Raw genomic sequence first — 20,887 nt, 5'->3', positions numbered from 1 at the left:
TGCAATGGAACATATCACTAGTTAACCACATTCATTTGTGGGGTTTTAGTGTTGGATCGTAATATTTATATTTAAAATACAATAAAAAAATGCCATGTTCAGGACCTAAAGATCGTGGGAGCAAGTTTCTGATGCTATCAGCTACATCAGAGTGAAATGACAACAGCCATTTTGACAGAGAAGCAGGTGATCACAGGTGTTAGTGTCTCACCTCTGATCACCTGCTGGTTCATGTCAAAATGGCTGCTGTGAAGAAGATCTACAACAGCTGGTGGTGGAAGAGGAACATCTTGTTTACTTAAAAGTACAAATAAAATGTACTCAAGTGAAAGTACCACATTAACTTTTCTATATGAGTACGTACAAGCTTTTAAATAAACTTTAGGTATTCAAAAGTACTTGAGGCATATTCCAAATACATTGGATTGGATCAGTCCTCATTATTGATTACTTTTAAAAAATATAATAAAACAATATGATCATGTAACACTATAAATTGTAGAAATGGAGTGGTGTAGAAAGTACACATAATTCCTGATATACGTAGTGAAGTAAAAGTTCAAATGTATCTCAAATCTACTTGAGGTGAAGTACAGATACACGAAAAATCAAGTGTTCAGTGCTTGGAAGAGCTGATGAGAATTCAGGGCCCAATGTTTTTCACAAAATACTATCGTGAAAAAGCCGTCAATATTGTCAGATACTTATAATACTACACTTCCTCTGTTAGAAACTGCCAGTCGGCGATGTTCATACGCAAAGTCTGATGAAGTAAAAAAAGCCTTTAACATGTTCAGTATTCACATCTGGATCACATCAGGAAAGCTCAAGCACACAATGTAAAAACAACTCAACAATTTGTTTTGTCAAGTAACTCAACTTGGTAAACAGTGAGGAAAGACTCGTATCTGGCAGCTGTAATTAACAATGTCACCATTGTGCTGTTGCCAATAGAAACACTGTTAACTGATTTGATGGGAAGCACTTCATGTTTTTCACGCTTTGTGAGTTCACGTCAGTGCTGGAGAACAAAACCTTATACAAAGCATGAAAAGTGGATATATTTACGATCAAAGCGACTGAAAGCAACACAACTTGTGCCTCTGGAAAGGTGCATTGCAACTTGAAGGCTCAAATTGTTCAGTGTCCTAAAACTGACACAGAAACACAACATAGACAGGAGAGAGGAATATTTTCTATAAAAGAAAAAGGCAGCAGGCAGAAATGCGCACATTGATTCAGACTGACGTGCAATGCCAAGGAGCTGGGAGTACAGGGAGGGATGGGGGTGGGGGACAACTTCAAACTGACCCCTTTAAGGATTTTCCTAGTCACTGTATATTGTCATACAGTATCTTTAAAAACCGTATGTCTCTGAAAGTGAATCCAAGACAAAAGAGTGACAGAAAAGAGAAATCCAAAGGAGGTCGCGCTCGCTTTTGGTCGTTTGCTTTGGGAGGAGGCAGCCGGTTGAAAGGGTTAGAGGACGAGAGGGTGGAGAGGACGATAGAAAAATAAAAAGGAGGAATGAAAGAAATGCTGAAAGTTTCTCAATTAGTCTGTGAGTGGAACTACACAATCAGTCACTCCACTATTAAACCATAAAGACACAGACAGACACGAAAATGAGATTTTAACCAAATTAAATCAAAAGATGTTCAGACATCATGTCTTGCATGCAACTTGTTACATTGTAAATAAATATAAGGCCAATAACTGACAGAAGACAAATAAACTATGATCAAAATACAGGTTGTGTGGTTACACTGATAAAGTAAGGACAGACCGATATCTGCTGGATGACGTTTTGTGTATTTGTTCCATGTCAGTTTCCATAAACGAATAATCTAATATATTGATCATGGGCATTGTAATGCTATTTAACCACTATGTGTGTTGGTTGATCAGCCAGACATTTAAATATCCAACTTATTTCAGTAATTGTACAGATATAAAATGTATTTCAATTTTTATTTTAGCGCCATCATATCTTCTTGACTTTGTCTAGAAGTCAGGATGTATTCTTGTGATTAGTTAAAAAGTTTTAATTATTTCTTTGTAAAATACTAATAATATTTAGAAATCTATAGGGGACAGACCTTAGCTAAAATTGGTTATGGATGGTTAGATTAAATTTGATACTACAAGAAAGCAATGTGTTCTTGCTTACTACTGTTAAGAGGATAGCTTGAAAGTAGCATGTAGCAAAGCACCTTATTTACTTAAAATAATGTCAACTGTAAATAACTAATCAGAAGGGTAATTTTCTGAACTGTGAGAAAAGATTTAGAAAGAAAAGTTATATTTAAGACAACTATCTAAAACCAACTAAATCTAAGTGGCTCTATTTTTTGTAAATTAGGCATTTCTTTAAAGAAACACATATTGCAATTAAGCAGTTGAGGCCTGGTTCACTTGTTTAAATCATAAATCTCCTGATATCACTTCTCATATAAAATAAAAACATTTCCAGCCATCAGTCTGCCCCTACATGTGAGATTAACTGACATAGAGTGAATGTGTCTTGGCTTTATTTGTTATTTTACCTTGTTACTACACTTTTGAATGGTGAAGGTGAGTTCGCTCACTACCATATCTACACACTTCAGTGTGGGCCCCTTCAGCTTTTGGATCTGCTTTTTCACTATGGCCTCAAAGGCCAGGTCAGGGGTGAACAGCCCCGTCCTGTAGGGATAGGCAGGCGGAGTGAGGGAGGAGTGAAATCAAAAAGAAAGAAGAGGTGGGATAAAAATTGGAGAAAGAGGAGAGGTAGAGGAGGAAGACTTGTGAGAGGAGATGAGACAGATAAAGGAAAGTGGCGGGGTGAGACAAATAAAACCAAAAGGATGACAAAAGGAAGAGGACAATTCAAAGAATGGAGATGGAACAGAAGAAACAACAGATTGAAGGTTAAAAGACAAGGAGAGGTGTGAGGGGGGTTTGGGGGGAGAAACAGCACAGAAGAAGGAAAATGCAAGTGAGACATTTGGTTTCCCCTGAAGCCATTCTGAAACAGGGCGGGGCTGGAGTATCTCTCCATCAGTGCAGAGCAAACAGAAGAGAGGAAAGATGAGTGAAAGATAAAGAGGTAGAGAAAGCTCCCAGCCTGCACATCTCCACCAGCCAAAAAACTCCAAGCCACACACGGCAAGACCGCAGCTATGCAACCCGTCGCTCAGCCAGAATGCCCTGATCCCTCCTAGTGCTGACCTTTGACCTCCTCCACCCGTCCCTCCCTCTCTTCTGACTTCCAGTGGGACCCCAGTCATAACATTTACTATCCCAGGGCCTCCAGATTGTTGCAGTCCAACTGCTGTTAAAAATTGTTTGGTCACAGTGGATCAATCTGGATGAGGGACTACTGCTCCGTCTCTTGGCCACACTCGCAGGCCTCTGCTGCTGAGAGTGTGGCCCCTGAGGCCCTTAAAGCATAGTCATCATGGCTCCTGTCTGCTGCAGGTGCACAGCTGCCGTCTCACACACAAGAAGGTCTGAACGCTGAGATCATCCAGTATGGCTGCCAGGGAGTCGAAGTGAGTGACGCATGATTTTCTAACAAGTACAAGCAGAGGTTGACAGAGTGAGGTTCTTATGAAGGATGATGCCATTAACGGTGAGGCTGTAAGTGGGGCTGGTGGTGAAACAGCTCCAGGAACAACTCAGAGAAGGAAACGAATATTAAAGCTTTTTCAAATTTTCTTTCCTCTTTTTTGAAATAGGATTTTTGTGAAATTTAAAAGTTCTGCAAAAAAAGCCCAAAGTCTGTGTTATCAGTTCCTCTCCGCCTCAGAAAACTCAGTATCTGGCCGATACTTCGGCATCACTGTGAAGTCACATGCCCCTCATTTGCATACTTCACGTCTATTGGCTAGTCTGGCAAAGGGATGTCACTTTTTATTGAAAATTTGAACATTCATTTGAATGTGGGGGGGAATACTTTGAATACTTGGATCAAATTCAAAATATACAGTTTAGAAGCGCATCGGACCATCAGAGGTATTCTCGTGATCCAGCAGAAGGCGATTACTGTCAACTTGACCTATCGCACGCCCACTTCAACTATAAATACATGGATTGACTGATTTCTGGAATAACTGACGGTCTGGCATGCTTTTTGAAATAATTAATTCTTGATCAGATAGACAAACTGACTCTTATTTGGCAACCATATTCTGATGACAGCTCAGTGTCCACACGTGATTTCTCCAGCACAGCTTTCTACCACGGCCAGCCTGTCCAGCCAAACCCGTCCGAAGCAGTTCAGTCGGCAGGCAGGCGGGCACACTGCAGCCCACCCCGCCGCTCCAGGCGTCCCCCTCGCCGTCCAACAACAGCGAGGGCTGGAGAGAGGCCGGGTGGTTACAGTAACAGGGAGTGAACAGCAAAGGGGGACTTTGCAGATGAGGGGTGACAATAATCCGCCGTTTACTTTGATTTTTTTACCTTCTTGGTACACTGCCTAACCGTATTGACTAGCTCAGAAATGACCATGTCCACACATTTGGTGCACGGCTCTTTAATCTTCCCAATCTGCCTTTTCACAATGGTCTCAAAGGCCATGTCCGGGGTGAAGAGGCCAGTTCTGCCCGGCAGGTAGAGAACCAGCCACAGGGCCAAAGAAAAAAAAAAGAAAAAGAAGAGGACGATAGAGAAAAAGAAAGGAGGGAGGGAGGTTGGGTAAAGAGAAGAATGTTAATTGTTAAGAATTACCCTCCATTTCTGAGCTTTTGCCCCAAAACATAAATGAACACAACTTCAGACAGACAGGGGGGGAAAGGGGATGGAGCGATTGGACAGACATCAATCGCAATTTATCTACTTAATATGGAAACTAAATATCTTTGTTGAGTTGTTAAGGGTTAGAGTGTTACTGTAGACCAGGTGGTGAACTATCCAATAGGAGGCCAGAAAACGAACGCAACCAGAAGTCACTTATCTAATCCTTAAACATCCTCTGTCTAAGTTCATCGATGCCATTAGTTATTCAAACAGAGCACTCGAGCCAAGTCTGAAGGTCTCGGTGATTAGACAGATGGAGAGACAGAGGGAGGTGAAGTAAAGAGGAAGGGCAGGAAGGATGGAGAGGAGAGATGGAGGGAAGACATGCCTGATGCCGTGTATGTTCTTGATGGCGTAGCTGATCTCCTTCCTCAGCTCCTTCTCGTCGAACTCCATCTGGGAAAGAGAAAAACACAGACGACAGAGGGGAGTAAGTACAGAGAGTCCTGCTCTCACATCTTCATAGATCAGTTTAAATCTCTCTTGATTGTTTTAGCATGTCAGCTCATAAAGTTCCTTCCTTTAATTATCGATTTCTGTAAATGAAGATTTATTTCCTCTGTCGGTTGGGATTATGAGTTTATTAGAGGAATAATCTGCCTATGAACATCTCTTCATTTTACCAATCAACACACAATACATCTCATTATGTTCAAAAACTAAAATTGTTGTCGTAAATAAGTGAAGGTCAGTTGCAAAACATTAAGACGATAAGAAAGTACACTTAAAAGCTGCAAAAAAACATTTATTTTTCTTGCAAATTGCTGCATAATTTGACATCTTCTACTTATAAAAATGATTCTAACAAAAACAGGGAGGGGGAGAAGAGATCTCCTGGTCGGACTCCCACAGACATATCATGAGAAAACTTGGGAACCACTGGGTTGGAACATTCCCCCTGGGTTGTAAAAATGTCTCGGCAGCTTTTATTTTGAAAACGTTAATCAGGCTTTTCCCCTAACAGATCTTTCATACACTCAGCCGAACACAAAGTAGGATATATAATCTGATCTGCTATATTCCTGTATGTTCTGTTTTTAATTTAAAGGTATACCACTTCTTTATGGCAAAGCACCAATCTTTTTTATATATTTTCTTTGAAGCATATACTACAATCACATAAAACATCATGATAAACGGACTTCTAATGCATCTGGCAGACACTGGGGGTTTTCTGTGTTACGAGCCAAGCTTCTGGTTAGGAAGCAACCTGCTCCGTCTCCACGGTGGGAAACTGACAGGGCGTCTTTTCTGCAGTCTTGAGTCACAGACGGTAAGTTTTTATATCCTCAGAGGGAGGGTGAGGGAGGACAAAGTGGAGGGACGCATGAGAGGAGGGGGAGGAAGGACGGGAAGGGTAACGGCCGACTGAGAGAAAATGAAAGGAGAGAGAAGGCAAATATGTAAACAGGGTCGGGGTGAGGTAAAAAGCTTAGGGAGTCGAAGTAGGTGGATGAAGGGATGAGAGGTTAAGATAATGTGGAAGGTGGACGTGAGGGATGAATTAAGGATGCACGTCTTAAAGGAATGAGAGAAAAAGATGGGGTGAGGGAAGACCTTGCGACGGGAGAGGTAGGGGAGGGAGCAGAGGAATGTTTGAGAGAGAAAGCATCGGAGTCCAAAGGGAGGATTTCTCTCCTTCTCAGACTGAGAGAGGACAGAGAGGAGGAAGCAACTTAATGATGTAAAGAGGCTGAGAAAGATACTTGTCATAAACTAAGAAAGGCGTTTATGTCTTTCTTTTTCTGCTCCTGGGATTTTCTCTCTCGTTATCAGTGGTCACTACCTGTTTTATGCATTTTCACATTTTTATTATTAAATATTCGTTTTGGAAATGTTCAACAAAATTTCCTGACGCTAATAAAACAGCACTTAAGTGAATTAAAGTGAAGCCAAAGTGTCTCGATCGCCACCTGGTGGCTGGCTGCAGTATAAGTCATAAACCCAGTCTCCTCCATGTTAGCAGATGGAACATGAACCAAACTAAAAAAAGTAAAATCACGAGTCAAATACATTTCAGGTAGTTCTTATCATACTGGTGTTTGTCCAAGTGCTCTTTCGCCTGTTAAGTTGGGAGCTAATTAGTTGTTTGATGCTATAATGACAAACACACCAACATCTGGCATGCACACACCTTGACCAGTTCAAACGGGAAGCGTTCGTGGAAGATGCGATTGATCCTCGCACCCCCTGACAGCTCCGCGGTGTCAATCTGGTCGCCAGAGCCCTCTATGCACTTCTCGAAATCCACGGAGAACTGCTGCACCATCCTGCAGGGAGGCAGAGACACAGATATCAATAAATCCATCAATCTGCGTCTATCTTAAAGTCTATGTACCTGCATAAACTCACTGGAGCAGAGCCTTTGTCTTGCGAGAGGGATCGTCGGGTCTGAAGTTCTTGTACTCCTCCACCTCCTTCTCTATGGAGAGGAGCTGACTCTGTAGCTTGGCTCGCAGCCCCGGCAGGGTGTCGCGGATGTGGTTGGTCAGTTGCTGTGCAGGTCAAAGGTCAGAGTTGGAGAGAAGGGGTCAGAATGAGACAGAGTGTTGCAGAGCTCTTAAATGGATAAACTGCAGACCCTCTCCAAGTCTTGGTTTGCTCTTTTACAAACCTGATTGAGGAGTTTCTGGAGGAAGGGGGTGCCCATGCGGTCTGACAGGTGTCTGTACGAAGCGTGGGAGAGAAAGAACTTCCTCTCGGCGGCCATGGCGGCATTAATGTCCTTCTTCCCATCTATGTCCTTCTGGCTCCTGTTCACCACGCCGACGTATCCTGGACGGAACAGACGAGAGCCATTTACAATACAGTCTGAACTATTGCGAGACTCGCAGATGACCAGAGCCAACTTCGTCCATCACTTCCTGGAATTTCTCAATGTTCGTGGCCCGAATGGTTATTTGAATGGCAGATATTGTGGTCTTGTATTAGAGCAAACTTGGCTTGTGCTGGACTATTGTTGAAGTTTGACAAGCCAAACCCAGAATGAAAACGGCATCCAGCAGTTGACCACTGAGAAAACAGTGCTTAATATTGTTAAACTGTGCAAAACCACATTTTAAAGAGACTGAAGGAAAGATCAGAGATGAAGGATGGAAGGAGGAGAGGAATGCAGGAAAGAAGAAGAAGAAGGAGTTACATGAATAAATCCCAATATGTGTGTGTGTCCAAGTATTTAAGACAGAAAGAGAGAAAGAAAAAAGGGAGGAAAAGGAAAAACCGAGCAGAGTTCAGGTCACACGGATCCCATTTCACCTCCAGTTAAGTTTCCTCATGCATCACTCAGTTACAGGCCGTTTCATGCTCTATAACTAATGCAACTGTGAGCCAGCAGCCTTGTAAATGCGAACATCCATGGCAGAGAGAGAAGGAGCAAAGAAGAAGAAGAAGACGAGGGTGGAAAAACAACATTGAAAAAAAAAACAAAGGACATGGAAAATATTTAAAAGCACATGTTTGGGTCTTAACCAGGAGCAAATGGAAAAGAAAAGCACCGCATCAGCACATTGCAGTAAAGGGCAACCCGCAACGTACATGCATGTAAGCTCTTTTCCGACACTGGTGTTTTTCTCTTTGCCCCCTTCTCCTCTTCCTCTCTGCCTCTGTTTTGATTTCTCACTCCGTTCTGTTTTATTAAACCCTCCCTCACCTCCTCTCAGTGGTCGGAGAATTGAACCGCTTCAATTCGACTGCCTTGTTACCACAAGAGGGAAACAATGTGTCACTGCAGGCCCTGAAGTTGAAAAGACGAACTGTGTGTGTGTGTGTGTGTGTGTGTGTGTGTGTGTGTGTGTGTGTGTGTGTGTGTGTGTGTGTGTGTGTGTGTGTGTGTGTGTGTGTGTGTGTGTGTGTGTGTGTGTGTGTGTGTGTGTTAATGCTTGTTCTCACCCCTCCTGAGTGGAAGCAGTTTATTATCCAGGATTTCTTTAGCGTCCGTCCCCTCGTCCATCAGGTCCAGCTTGGTGATCACACCAATGGTCCTCATACCTACATGTACACACACCAAGATGATTTATCAATTGCACAAACCGAACCTGAAAACTGAAATGACAACTAAAATGAAAACTAGCTCTGATGCTCTACATACTCAATATCCCCAAATGCTGGAGTGTATTTATATATTATTTTAAGGATTTTTGTCACTGATATACTCTTATAAGTATTTTAATGTTGATGTGGATCGAGGTGGATAATAATTCTATAAGTTCATGTACTTTTTGGTAGTCTAGTGTCTAAAAAGACAAATACATTCCAGCATCTCTGCATTTGTCTCCTCTTCCAAGGAGGTTGTGTGTTTTTCTGTCTGTCTGTTAGTTAGCATGATAACACAGAAACCACTGGATGGTTTATCATGAAACCCATTCAATTTGGCTGAGGATCCAGATCAGGGAACGGATCCAGGGTTATATATTTACTTTCTTCACCATTGCGCTTTTTGCAACATTTTTGTTAATTGAGAATGACTAAAAACTCATGGATCTTGAAAAAAAAAAAAATCATGCATGTTTAGGGGTCTGATATATGAGATTTGTTCTAAATCCAAATAAAAATCAAGATCTACTGAATTTCCTGTGGGGACTGTTGGGCCTTGGCGGAGGTTTGTGCTCTCTGCCTTATGGTTTATAATGTGATAAGTGATAAGTAACTATCACATACCTGTAGTGGGGGAAAGTGGTACAATTTCCTGAGTCATTCAGTGGAGAAATATAGAAGTAGAAGTATAGAGTAACTCACCCTGAGGGTCGACCTCTTTGGCAATCTTTAGAGCGTCAGAGTTTGCCAGATCGGAGTTGGCCGGGGAGACGGCCAGCATCAGGCAGTTCTCCTTGGTGACAAACTGCATCAGCATCTCTCTGATCTGGGCCTCGATGTCTGCAGGTTGGTCGCCCACGGGCACCTTGGTCATCCCTGGCAGGTCCACCAGCGTCAGGTTGAGCACTGTGAGGAGGGAAAGGAGCACAGGAAGAAAACTAGATGAACTAGAGGAGCCTTTTCCACATGCATTGTCTCCAAATGAGAAGTTTGGATGTGCATAATCTGCTGATATGAGACAAAGAAATCTACATTTTCCTCTATTCTGTAAGTCAGATACAACAACAAAACACCAGGCAATTCACATCGAGCTGATATCTGTGTGGAAATAGAGTTGTGTCAGCCTCACCGTGAGGGGAGTAGACTCGCAGGTTGATGGGCACAGAGGAGATGCCCTTGTTGGCCCCGGTGATGCGATCAGTCTCCGCCTCAATCTCCTGTCGGACCTCATCGAAATCGACGAACTTTTTGCCCTTACAGTGGAGAAACTCAGCGTACTCTAAAGACAGTGAAGGGAAACACATTAGTGGAAACGAGGGTATACATTAAAACATGTTTTTAAGCAAATACACACGACAAACCAACAGTCATCTTATTAGCACTATTAAATATTCAAAAATGTCATAGATAACTTAAAACAGAATTAGTTTAATCATATCCATGCCTGAGTCGGAGTAAGTTAAATTATTCTAAATAAAAAAAGGACTTACTTATAACAAACTAAAATTTCTTTGCATGTTTGAGGAATGATGCAATATAAAATGAATCCACATATATCTCTGATTCGCACCATGAAGACGTGGGAGAAAAAGCTCCAAACCCTAAAACAGCCTAATGACTTGTAACCATGGCAACACGAGGATGCTGTTATCATCTCCACGTTGACTTGAGTGGAAAAGATGTTGAGGGACTGAAGCAGTGAGAGTGGAGGAGGATTCTGGAGGTTTATACATGTGGGAGCTGAAATACGTATCAGTTTCTGAACTTGTGTCTCTGTCCGAGTTAGAGTAGATGAAGAGTTCGGTCTAGAAGCGATACATTAAACACAGCAGGACAAAAAGATGTGGAACACTGAGTAGATCCTGAAGAAGCTTAAAATGCAATTCAACTAATGGCCACAAGAGGCTGGCTTCAACCCTCTTGAACGTCTCTCTTGAAAAGCGTAGTCAAAATATTTTGTGTTATTTTTACCTTTCAGTTATAACGATATTAAGGTTTACAAAGTCTCAGGCTAAAGTAAAGGCTTCTAATCATCCCTTAATGTATCTATGGGTGATATCACGGACACTAATATTAAATGTCAGGAGCCAGAGAAGTGATGAAATATTGTATACGAGGGAAGAAACATCTTTAAGGCTCTGCAGTAAGATCAGTTTTGACTCAACACTACTACATATCCCAACACCTGGAGGATGAGAATGTCAGGGCTTATGGGTAATGGGGTTTTTACCTGTGGGACAGGTCATCAGCTGCAGAACCAAAGGACGACGGGTCACAATGCCAGAGCCACGGGGAAGGAAATCCCTGTAACGCAACAGAAAGACGGAAGGACAATGATCAGCGACAGTACAAACTACTGTGTGTAGGCAAACAAAAAGAAAGAACTATACGTCAACGTCAAAAAATAAACCAGAATAAACCCTGAATTAAAAGAGAAACTTTAATAATATTAATCATCTAGAGACAAAAAGAGAGAGAGTCAGTGATTATGAATCATCATCCTGACACTTTGTTAAAAAGTCTTTATTATTATTCCCTCAGGAAGGCTGTGACAAGAACACAAGTGTGAAAATGTGTATGCTTGTGTGTGTGTGTGTGTGTGTGTGTGTGTGGGAGTGTGTTTTCTGTGTGCAGAGCTGAATAACAATGAATCCTCACACAACAGCTGTGGTGACATCAGGCTTGATGTTCATTTCATTTACCACAGGAATCATCTTTGTGAATCAACCAGTACGACAGGAAAATGGTTCAAATTATCTAAATATAATATATTTCAAATGTCTTTTTTTCTGACTCTTAATCTAGACACTAACAAATCCACAAACTTGTTTTCAAGTTATATATCACTACATGTTGAAATGGGGCCCCGTCATCTGACGGGCTGTTTAACAACATTGATAAATAAACCCTGACATTAGTTTTGGAGGTTTACAGCCGACGTGTGCCTGTTTAAATTTTTATCGTCACACAGAGAATTAGCATTTCTTCAGCAGCAGCAGTGAGATGGAAAAACCAGCAGCAACACTGCAGCAGAATAATTTCACAGCTCGGTAACACTGACACAACACAAGGAAATAAGTTCATGAGCTGTGAGCCATTTACACCAGATTCTTCTGCAGTTTCTCCTTATTTTCTGATGTTTACCAGTGTTTTATATGTATTTAAATTTGGGTAACAAAAATAATACTGAATTTCACAGGATTCTTGAAGCACTTGGGATCTTATAATTTTGTATATTCTTTTTGTTTCTTCTATTCTCTTTGTTGTGGACGACTTGTGTGTAAGCGTATGTCCGTACAAATGAATGTGTTAAACATCTGTTACCAAGTAAAATATTGTGCTGGTGTGTCTGAGGTGTGAAATGCCAGAGCGTGTGTGTGTGTACAGATGACTCCCTGCCAACATGTGTTTTACGCTTCCCTCTGTGCAAGACACTGATTTTCTCCGGGGCTGCTCAGCTGCTTATGCAACATCAGCCTCAGCTCGCCACTGGCACAGCACGCTCCTCAGCAGCCGACACGACTCTGCCTGTCCAGTGACATTTGTGTGTCTGTGTGTGTGTTGACAGCAACAATAACACTGTTGGGGACACATTCTGCAGCGCTCAGTATGTGTCAGCTCTTGTCTTACCTCCAAAAATCATCATAAAAATAATCGTAAACAGTTCAAATTTAAGTATTTATTTCCTGACAGAGTTGTGATTACAGGATGAGGATGAAGAACTGTAAAATGTTTTCATAAATATCCTGTTTTCAGTCATAATATATGATCTTAAGTCGTTTTAACAGATAAAAGATTCAGTATGTGATGAGAGAAGTCGACAGTAATCAAGTGAACGGCATGAATAAGAAATAGTCGAGGACCTGAGGCAGTTTGGATACATGAGTCATGAGCTGAGAGTTAATCAGGGCACAATCATGACCTCACAACGAAAAGCTAATTCAGCAATTAGTTGAAAAATTATTTCACCTTATTTCACCTATTTATTTCTTTCACAAGCTTTAAAGGAAGACTGTCTTTTAATTTTGATAGAATGATTAAAAAGCTGTAACTTAAATATTTCCTGACATTGACTCTGCTGCCACAAAGGACGCAAACTCATTAGTAAACAAGTTTTAGCTGCAATTTTTACATTATTTTCAGTTTTTTAGCTGTAAACAAGCTTTAAATAATCCAAATAATCATAAAACATCTGTGGGTAATGGTTAAAATATGGTTAAGTAGTTGCAAGTTTTGAACATGAGAAGATGCAGCTGTATTTTAATGGTTCTCCATCTCTTGCATTCAATCACAAACCTGTTTTAGTTTTCTTCAGTTTAAGGACATGAAAATTATCCAAATTAACTTTTAAGATTTTAAATTAGAGAGAAATAGGGAACTGGAAAAAAGTCAGATAGGTGAATCCCCACTTGTAATAATTGTAATAATAACTTAATCTCTGTTATTTTCCATTTCGCACTATAATCCAAGTCTATCATTAGCGATGTGCATCTAAAATAGTCAATAAGAGGCCATTTAATCAATACAACACAAGTTTATTAACACCATTAAAGTGTCTCTGACAAATGAAAGTGAGGGTTATAATCTACAGATCTTTCTTAAACCTGCTCCAGCCTGCAGCATATGTCACTTAAAGACCTTGTGTGAGTGTCGACAACATAGACCTGATAATACATCACATATGGTACATCACACTGAAGCTACTGTTTGCACATCACCAACACCAGCGTCTCTGGATACAGCAGTAAGTGTTTGTAAACATGTATTTGTATTAAACTGCTGCTTTGTACGACAAAAGGAAACCCTGCTCTCTGTTGGCCTTTTGCATTTGTCTGCCCATCTGCTGGTCGCCCTGTCTGTCTGTGTGTGTGTCTGTCTGTGTGTGTGTGTCCCTTTCTCCCGCTTGGACATGTTTATGTGGAGACAGATGGCCCTAACTGTAGGTCTTCCTCTCACTCCTCGTCCTCCCCTCAACGAGAAGTCACACACACACATACACAGAGACAAACACACACAAAAAAGACTCCCCTGCTGTCTATACACCAAGAGAGTTATGTGACAGTAGTGCGACTATCTCTCTCTGTTCACTTGTCCTTTATCTAATCCTGCTAAGAGAGGGACAGCCCCCCACCTTGTGTGATGTCATCCCCCACAGTGAGGTAGGAAATCACTCACACTTGTATAGCACTGGCACAATCCCTGTACAGCAGAGATTCTTTAAAAAGGAACAAATGTGTGTGTGTGTGTGTGTGTGTGTGTGTGTGTGTGTGTGTGTGTGTGTGTGTGTGTGTGTGTGTGTGTGTGTGTGTGTGTGTGTGTGTGTGTCAGGGAGGTCACAGATATGCTAATAAATCAAATAAATTTGATTGATTTTCTTCTTCATCTTGTGCAAATAAAATTATTTAGTTGGGATAAACATTCAGCCATTGATTCATTCAAGTCCAGTGAGCACCAGCTGTGGCAGAGTAGTGACTCATTGCTTCATGGATGAGTGCACTACACACACACTGTTATTATTCACTCTAGACTTCACAGATCCAGTGGCAGACAGACACTGAGCCTTAAACCTGCTATAATGCGTGCAGCAATAACAACCCTGAACGTAGTGAAGCAGCACAAACAGGCAACGCTCCTCCCAGCATCGCTTGGCTCCAAGTAGGATGAGAACGCTGTTTAATAATAGTGCACTCTCCCTCTTTCTCTCTCTCTCTCTCTTTCTCTCCCTCTCTCTCCCTTTCTCTCTTCCACACACATTACTGTCAACTGCATAGTTAGAAGGAGCCAATAAAATAGCTGGATACTGGATTCCAGATTAGATGAGAGCCAATGGGAGAATGTGTTGTTGGTGCGCAGCGGTCCAAACACAGATTAGTTGTAATCCCCTGTAGCAGTATCAGAACAAATCATGTCCTCTCTCTATCCTCTGTCTGTCACTCAGCAGCAGAACAATGAAAATAAACTGGAGCCTGGGTGCGAATCATTGGAAAGACAGGCACAACATTCTTAGACTGAGAACTTTGTGTTCATTTGTTTACCAACATGTTTATTTATTTCTTTTTCTTAGAAAGACCCAAGGAATGTAGTGTAATAAACATAAATCCTTTCAAACTCAAGCCAAGATAAATGATAACAGGAATTCTCACATTCTCTCTTAGCTATATATATATATATATATAATCAACTGGTGGTTCCAACTGAACGTTGCCCTCAACGTATCGCTGGAAAACTATGGGATCAATAAAAAACAGCATCACCACATGAGCTCATATTTATTTTAAAACTAGATAAACCTCCACCAAGGCCCAATAGTCCCATTATGAAACATTTCAATTGACTAGATCCAGATTTGTATTTTGATCGGAACCGAATTACAGACACCCATAAAAATGATTCTTGATTTTTTCGTTTCATCAGGATCCATAAATTATTCCCTGAGAAATCAAGGAATATGTTTAAAAAAAAACACACAATGTTTAAGAAAGCGAAAAAGAAAATCCTGGGTCCGCACCAAAATTGAATGGGCTGTTCCATGACACCACATCCTCCCAAGTTTAGTGGTAATCTGTCCAACATATCACATCAGAGTAGTCTGTCCTCTCCATTTTCACTACACAACCGGAAAAATATACTTTCCATACAGTATTATCATATATATTGTGGCCGCTTTATCTTACTGTGACATTTCCTTAACATGTGATCCTTTATAAATCATTAAAGCACGAGCCGTCTTTGTGTTTCCCGGCCTCCCCCTCACTGTTTAATATGAAAAGAATAAAGGAGCCTCAGTACACGTCCTTGTCTTTCACATGAGTGAAGCTGCTGCTGCGACTCATCCGAGCGCTTCTGGCCTCTTCCGTTTTATGTAACACATGAAACCAGCGATATATCATAAACTTAATCTGTGTGGGGGTTGGAATAGCGATGGTGCCAGTGGTGGTGAGGGGAGAAACATCTGCGTTGTAGTATTATGTTCGTGGGGTTGCGCTCGTGCCAGCAGCCGTCACTGATAACAAAGTGCTTCAGTCGGCTGAGCCGTGCACCTCGTAGCAACACCCCAGGAAAACGTCATGAACGCACCACATGTGACTTTTATAATCACATCTCCTTTTTGTAGGTATCGGCTGGAAAAGTCACCTCACACGCCCTCGAAATGCTTTTAGTAACTTCCCTAAATCTGACCAGTTCTGCTGGGAACTGAGGTTAATCTTCTGTGATCATCTGAGTGTTATATTATTATTATCATTATCTTATTATATTCACTGGCAGTGATACAGTGGGTTTAGTGTTTAGTGTTTTCGGAGCAGTCGAGCAGACTTGGTGCTGATTTGGTTGTTTTTGTGGAGGAGCTGTCCGTGGTGCTGAAACTACTTTCTGAAAAGAACATGCAGCTGAGAGCATCAGCAACGTTTCTGTAAACGCTGAGCAAAATGAATTCAACGTACTGATGAAGCATCCCACCTCCACCTGAACGATTGACAGGTTTTTTCCGCAGCTGGCTTTGCATGTGTTGGGCACTCAGACCAGTTAAAGACTCACTCCGCGCTAATGAGACTCATGGGAGTTAAAACAGTGACTGGATGACAGACACAGATGAGGAACCGGGCGTGGTGCTCAGATTCTTAACGTCTTCTTTAGTCTCAATTCCTAGGCTGGTCTGGGAGACACAGGGCTAATATGAGAGATGCTTGATGATGACGTGTACAGGTATAATACGTACAATCAGTCAATTCTTTGATAAATTGGTCAGCAAAAAATTATCTGCAGGTGTTAAGTAAAAAGGCCAAACATTCACCGTTTTCAGCTTTTTATCTCTGAGGATTTGCTGCTTTTCTGTGATTTTGTAAACTGAACATCTTTGCATGGTTTTGGCTGAATTTGAAGACAACATCACAGGCTCTTTGAATTTCTGTTTTAACTGTTTTGTGAACATTTAGATGTTAATATTTTTGCAACTCATTCAAGAGGAAAAGAAAATGGAACTGTCCACAAATACGCTTTTCATAGTCTAAGACAAGAGAAGGGGTTACTCATTAAAACACCAAATACAGAAACATCTGGATAAATTTCATAATTGCCAAAGGTATTATTCTTACGCGATCACATTTGATGTATTTCTGTAATTTTAGTTTAACATGACTGCATTTACTTTGTACATTTTACAGACATAAAGCAGCCCCTGAGTTGAACTGAGGTGATTTACTGCAAACAGATTGGAGTGAAGTAGACTCTGTGCACGAAGGACACATTAAGTTAGCAAGATCAAATATCAGCGAAGGACAGACGGTGAAGAGAAATATATCAATTTGATTGATCCTAATTTGAAGACGTTTCACTCTTTTTTACCTGCCAGCTTATACGGTTATCAGTTATCTTAAAAAGTGAAAAATAAATATATTCTAGACTCATTACACGTAAACTAAAATGTTTCCTGACCCCAATAAATGGGCTGAAGGCCGCTATCAAAGCAACCTGAGCCTCAGCAGCACCACAGGCTGATCATCTCCATACCACACCACTTTTTTTGGTGTCAAATTCACAAGTTGGACACAAACTGAGATGAAACAATGTATACAAATGTTCATTAAGTCTCATTTTAGTGCCTCGCAAGTCTTTAACACACTGTAACTTGTCAATGTCCACATGAGTCAAAATTTCAATGTAAAATAACCACAAACTGGCAAAAGTCCAAACTATAACTAAATATAGATATTTAGTGGCAGCACATCTCATGAGTCAGGAGGACAGTGTCAATATTTTTCATTATTTTGTCCCATCCCTAATCTAGAATATAAAAGTTTCACTTTTTAAATTATATAACAAAAAGAAATTGCCACGATATTCTATTTTTCTGAGATGCACCTGTACATGGCTCCTGAAATAATTGATGTAAATGTATCACTGCCATTAAAATGTCTCCTGTACATTTGTATTGATTTGTCTCACCGTCAGCTGCCAAGCCAGACAGAGGGAGAACAAATGCCAGGACGGGAGCTGTGGGGGAGAAATAATCGGCCCCATATTCCTGCCAAAAACCAAGCTATTAAAAGCAAAAAGGATAAAACAGCAGGTGGCGTAATGATGACAAAAAGTTTACCAGAGTGACACAAAACTACGCTAAATAACGGAGGAAAGAAGCATCTACGGTGGCGAAATGTAAACACACAGCGTATTGTAGGTGTGTGTTGATTTAGGCCCGATAACACAAACCACAGTGGGCCACAGGGATGGGGGTTGGGGGGACCTGAGTCACTGCAGGGGGACAAGTGCACATTAACACAAGACCAGCATCTGCATTTGTCCAGTGCTGCAGGCCTCACAGACACCTGCAGACAAGATGCAGTGAATGTGCTTCACAGGTCAGATCAGGCTCCGCTGTAACGTATAAACGTTTTCCTTGCATTGTTTCCGTTTTTGCCTCCGTCTAAACCTGCAGGTCTCTTGGGTACAGGCAATGTAATTAGGCAGAAGCTGTTGCTATGGTGACAGCTGAGCGGGCGCAGAACAGCGTGGATGCGCTCAATAGGTGTAAAGAGATTGTTGTGATATTACAACAAGGTTTCAACTCAATATGTGATTTTTTTTTAAAAAGTGTAAGAGTAAGAAGCTTCAATCAAAACCCTGTTTTTTAAATTATGTTCATAAAATGTCTATTGATTCTTCTATTAGAGGACAAAGTGTGACATTAAATATCATACAATGGCTACAAATGGAAGGAAGAATTACTTTCAGTTCTTTTCAAGGTTCATGTGAGTGTGTATTTCTTGTGCTGATATGGAGTTCATGGGGAAATGCACCAATTTAATACATTCAAGGCTGTTTAGGATTCCAGTTGAGTGCTGTTGTGTATTAGGATATATTTGTAAATCCTGGTCAGACATTGCGCGTAAATGCATAAGAAGCTCAAACTGCGACTCGTTATATTAAGCTATTTGTGGCCCTTTGAGTTGCATTCTGGGTAATGTAGATGCCAAGTTTTGACAAGTAAAATGATGATGTCATGGAGGCTGCATATTTTACAGTTTAACCATAATCTTTATAGATCTATAAATAAGAAGATCACACAAATATAACCAAATATTGAATTAAGAAGATAAATAATATGTTAAACATAAATGCACATCTTTTCTGTATTGTTCCTTATGTAAAATTTAAAAAATCCTATCGGCACATATAAACACTGATATGTGTGTAAGAGGTTCATATCGGTGGATATCTTTGAAATTTCACTTGTAGGCTCCATCTTTCACCACTGAACTGATATTCCTTCCCCTGGTTAGCATCATGTGTAGATTAGCCTAATAGCCTGACATGTAAACAGTAGGACGGCCTCTCCTACTACATGTTAAGATGGGGATTAGCACACTGGCCATGTGCTGAACTGTGCGTCTCTGCAGGTGTCAAGCAAAAGTAAAACAAACAACTACATCTCAAATCCGTTGCTGCACTGCTTGGACTGACAGATCTGGTGGCACGAGCACTGTGTCGTGGTGGATTTCCCCGTTATCACTCAGAGTGAGTGTGGGGGGGGTGGGCGCAGTATTAGCACACTCTGACCTTGCTGGGGCAGAAGATACTGCTGAATCACTCACTGTGCACAGAGCGTCAAAAGGGGAATAAAACCAATAAATCTGATCGAGTGAAATACAAGCGAGCTGGGCTGACGGGCAGTCGGCCAGTGACACCCATGTTGCAGCCGGTGTGAGGTAAGCTTCACTTACAGCATAAGCACTGGCAGACAGATGGATGAGCTGAGCTGGAAGGGCTCAAAGCTCAGGTGGACTCTGTCTCTTCCTCGCTTTCAGCAAGGTCACACTGCAGCATAACAGATCACATTTGTTCCCCCTTGTTTTATACCATCATCATCATCCTCCTCCTCCTCCTCCTCCTCCATCATCATCGTCAGCTCTGACAAACTGCATGTCCTCACACATCATTTTTTTTGCACGCCTGCCTGCAGGATTAACTCGGCCGTGGACGACAGAAACGACAACACATCCTGTCAGCATCCAAAATGTGTGCGTTTGCAGGGGTTTGAAGGGCCCGACACTGCAAACACCACATCCTGTAGACTGCCTGTGTGGGTGGGGGGGCTTTACAGGAAGTCAGCATCTCGACATTGCCCTGCTTCTGTCATACATATCAGAGAATTCGTGATGCTACACATGAAATGAAATGAAAGAATAACTCCTCATCTTTCTGTGGAGCCTCCATAACCAGAGGTGGTTTATGTTTTGTGGTGCCATCATGCAGCAGGGATTTGTGGAGGCCGAACAAAATAATCTTCTTGCCTTGGTGCTGTATGTGTGTGTGAGAGAGAGAGAGAGCAGGACAGCAGAAGGTGTGTGTGAGATTTGGATGTGCGTTTTAGAACCTGCCTGAGGAAGAGGAGGAAGAAGAGGAGGAGGAGGAGGAGGATGAGAAGGGGGATGGGGGACTGAGATGTTGTAAAGTGTAGATGGAAATGATGGTGAGGGGCCGTTTGCGTGATGCACCGTCACGCATCTGCAGCCCGGAGGGGGTGAGAGGGAAAAAAAGAAAAGCACCACTCACTTCCCCACGAAGTTCTCCAGCACCGAGCTCTTCCCGGCACTCTGCCCGCCCACCACGGCGATCTGCGGCAGGTCCAGGTTCGCGTTCTGGCCGATGGCGGAGAAGGCATCCTGCATGCGATTCATCAGAGGAATCAGATCCTCCATTCCCCGGTTCCCCATCTTCGCGGTTGCACCGAGGCGAAGCGAGCGATCTCCTTCCTCTCGTCAGCGGGGGTTAGGGGGGGGGGTTGTGTCTCGTTTCTCTCCTCCTCGGTCCTCTGCCTCATGGACTGCGCCCTCTCCTCCTCTTCCTCCTCGCTGTGTCAGATCACCTCGGACATGGACGCTCTTCTCCACTGAGCACCGCAGGGAGGAGGAGGAGGGTGATCTCCTGTATTTTCCTCAGGAGAGAGCCCTGCAGTTCTCCACGCACACCGCCAGATGGCGACGCTGCCGTCACTGTGCTGCAGGTGCGGTGCCGGTGTCGAGCAAAAGTAGGTTTCCCCGACTGGGATCGTGCCCCCTTTCGCGGGAGCGCGCCTGCA

The 20,887-nt window shown here is 42.0% G+C and overlaps 1 protein-coding gene across 5 annotated transcripts in view; it reads right to left on the bottom strand.

Annotated features, from left to right (window-relative positions):
* The window catches only part of dnm1a (dynamin 1a), a 48,386-nt gene extending 27,534 nt beyond the window's left edge, over positions 1-20,852 (bottom strand). For 2 of the 5 annotated variants that reach the window (XM_035185043.2, XM_047344485.1), the window contains exons 1-10: positions 20,362-20,849; positions 11,042-11,115; positions 9,941-10,090; positions 9,514-9,717; positions 8,668-8,766; positions 7,394-7,554; positions 7,132-7,274; positions 6,914-7,049; positions 5,108-5,175; positions 4,444-4,582 (exon numbers count right to left, since the gene is read on the bottom strand). In XM_035185043.2, the coding sequence (XP_035040934.1) occupies positions 4,444-4,582; positions 5,108-5,175; positions 6,914-7,049; positions 7,132-7,274; positions 7,394-7,554; positions 8,668-8,766; positions 9,514-9,717; positions 9,941-10,090; positions 11,042-11,115; positions 20,362-20,522 (1,335 nt within the window). In that variant the 5' untranslated portion in view covers positions 20,523-20,849. Of the gene's footprint in view, positions 1-2,546; positions 2,686-4,443; positions 4,583-5,107; positions 5,176-6,913; positions 7,050-7,131; positions 7,275-7,393; positions 7,555-8,667; positions 8,767-9,513; positions 9,718-9,940; positions 10,091-11,041; positions 11,116-20,361 lie in introns of all 5 variants that reach the window. The other 3 variants (XM_047344486.1, XM_035185042.2, XM_035185044.2) reach the window with 3 other exon arrangements.
* Positions 20,853-20,887: the final 35 nt, after the last annotated feature.

The sequence above is a fragment of the Hippoglossus stenolepis genome, chromosome 18 (assembly GCF_022539355.2).
Source record: "Hippoglossus stenolepis isolate QCI-W04-F060 chromosome 18, HSTE1.2, whole genome shotgun sequence".
NCBI classification, from domain to species: Eukaryota; Metazoa; Chordata; class Actinopteri; order Pleuronectiformes; family Pleuronectidae; genus Hippoglossus; species Hippoglossus stenolepis.
This window is presented reverse-complemented; position numbering and strand designations above follow the sequence as displayed.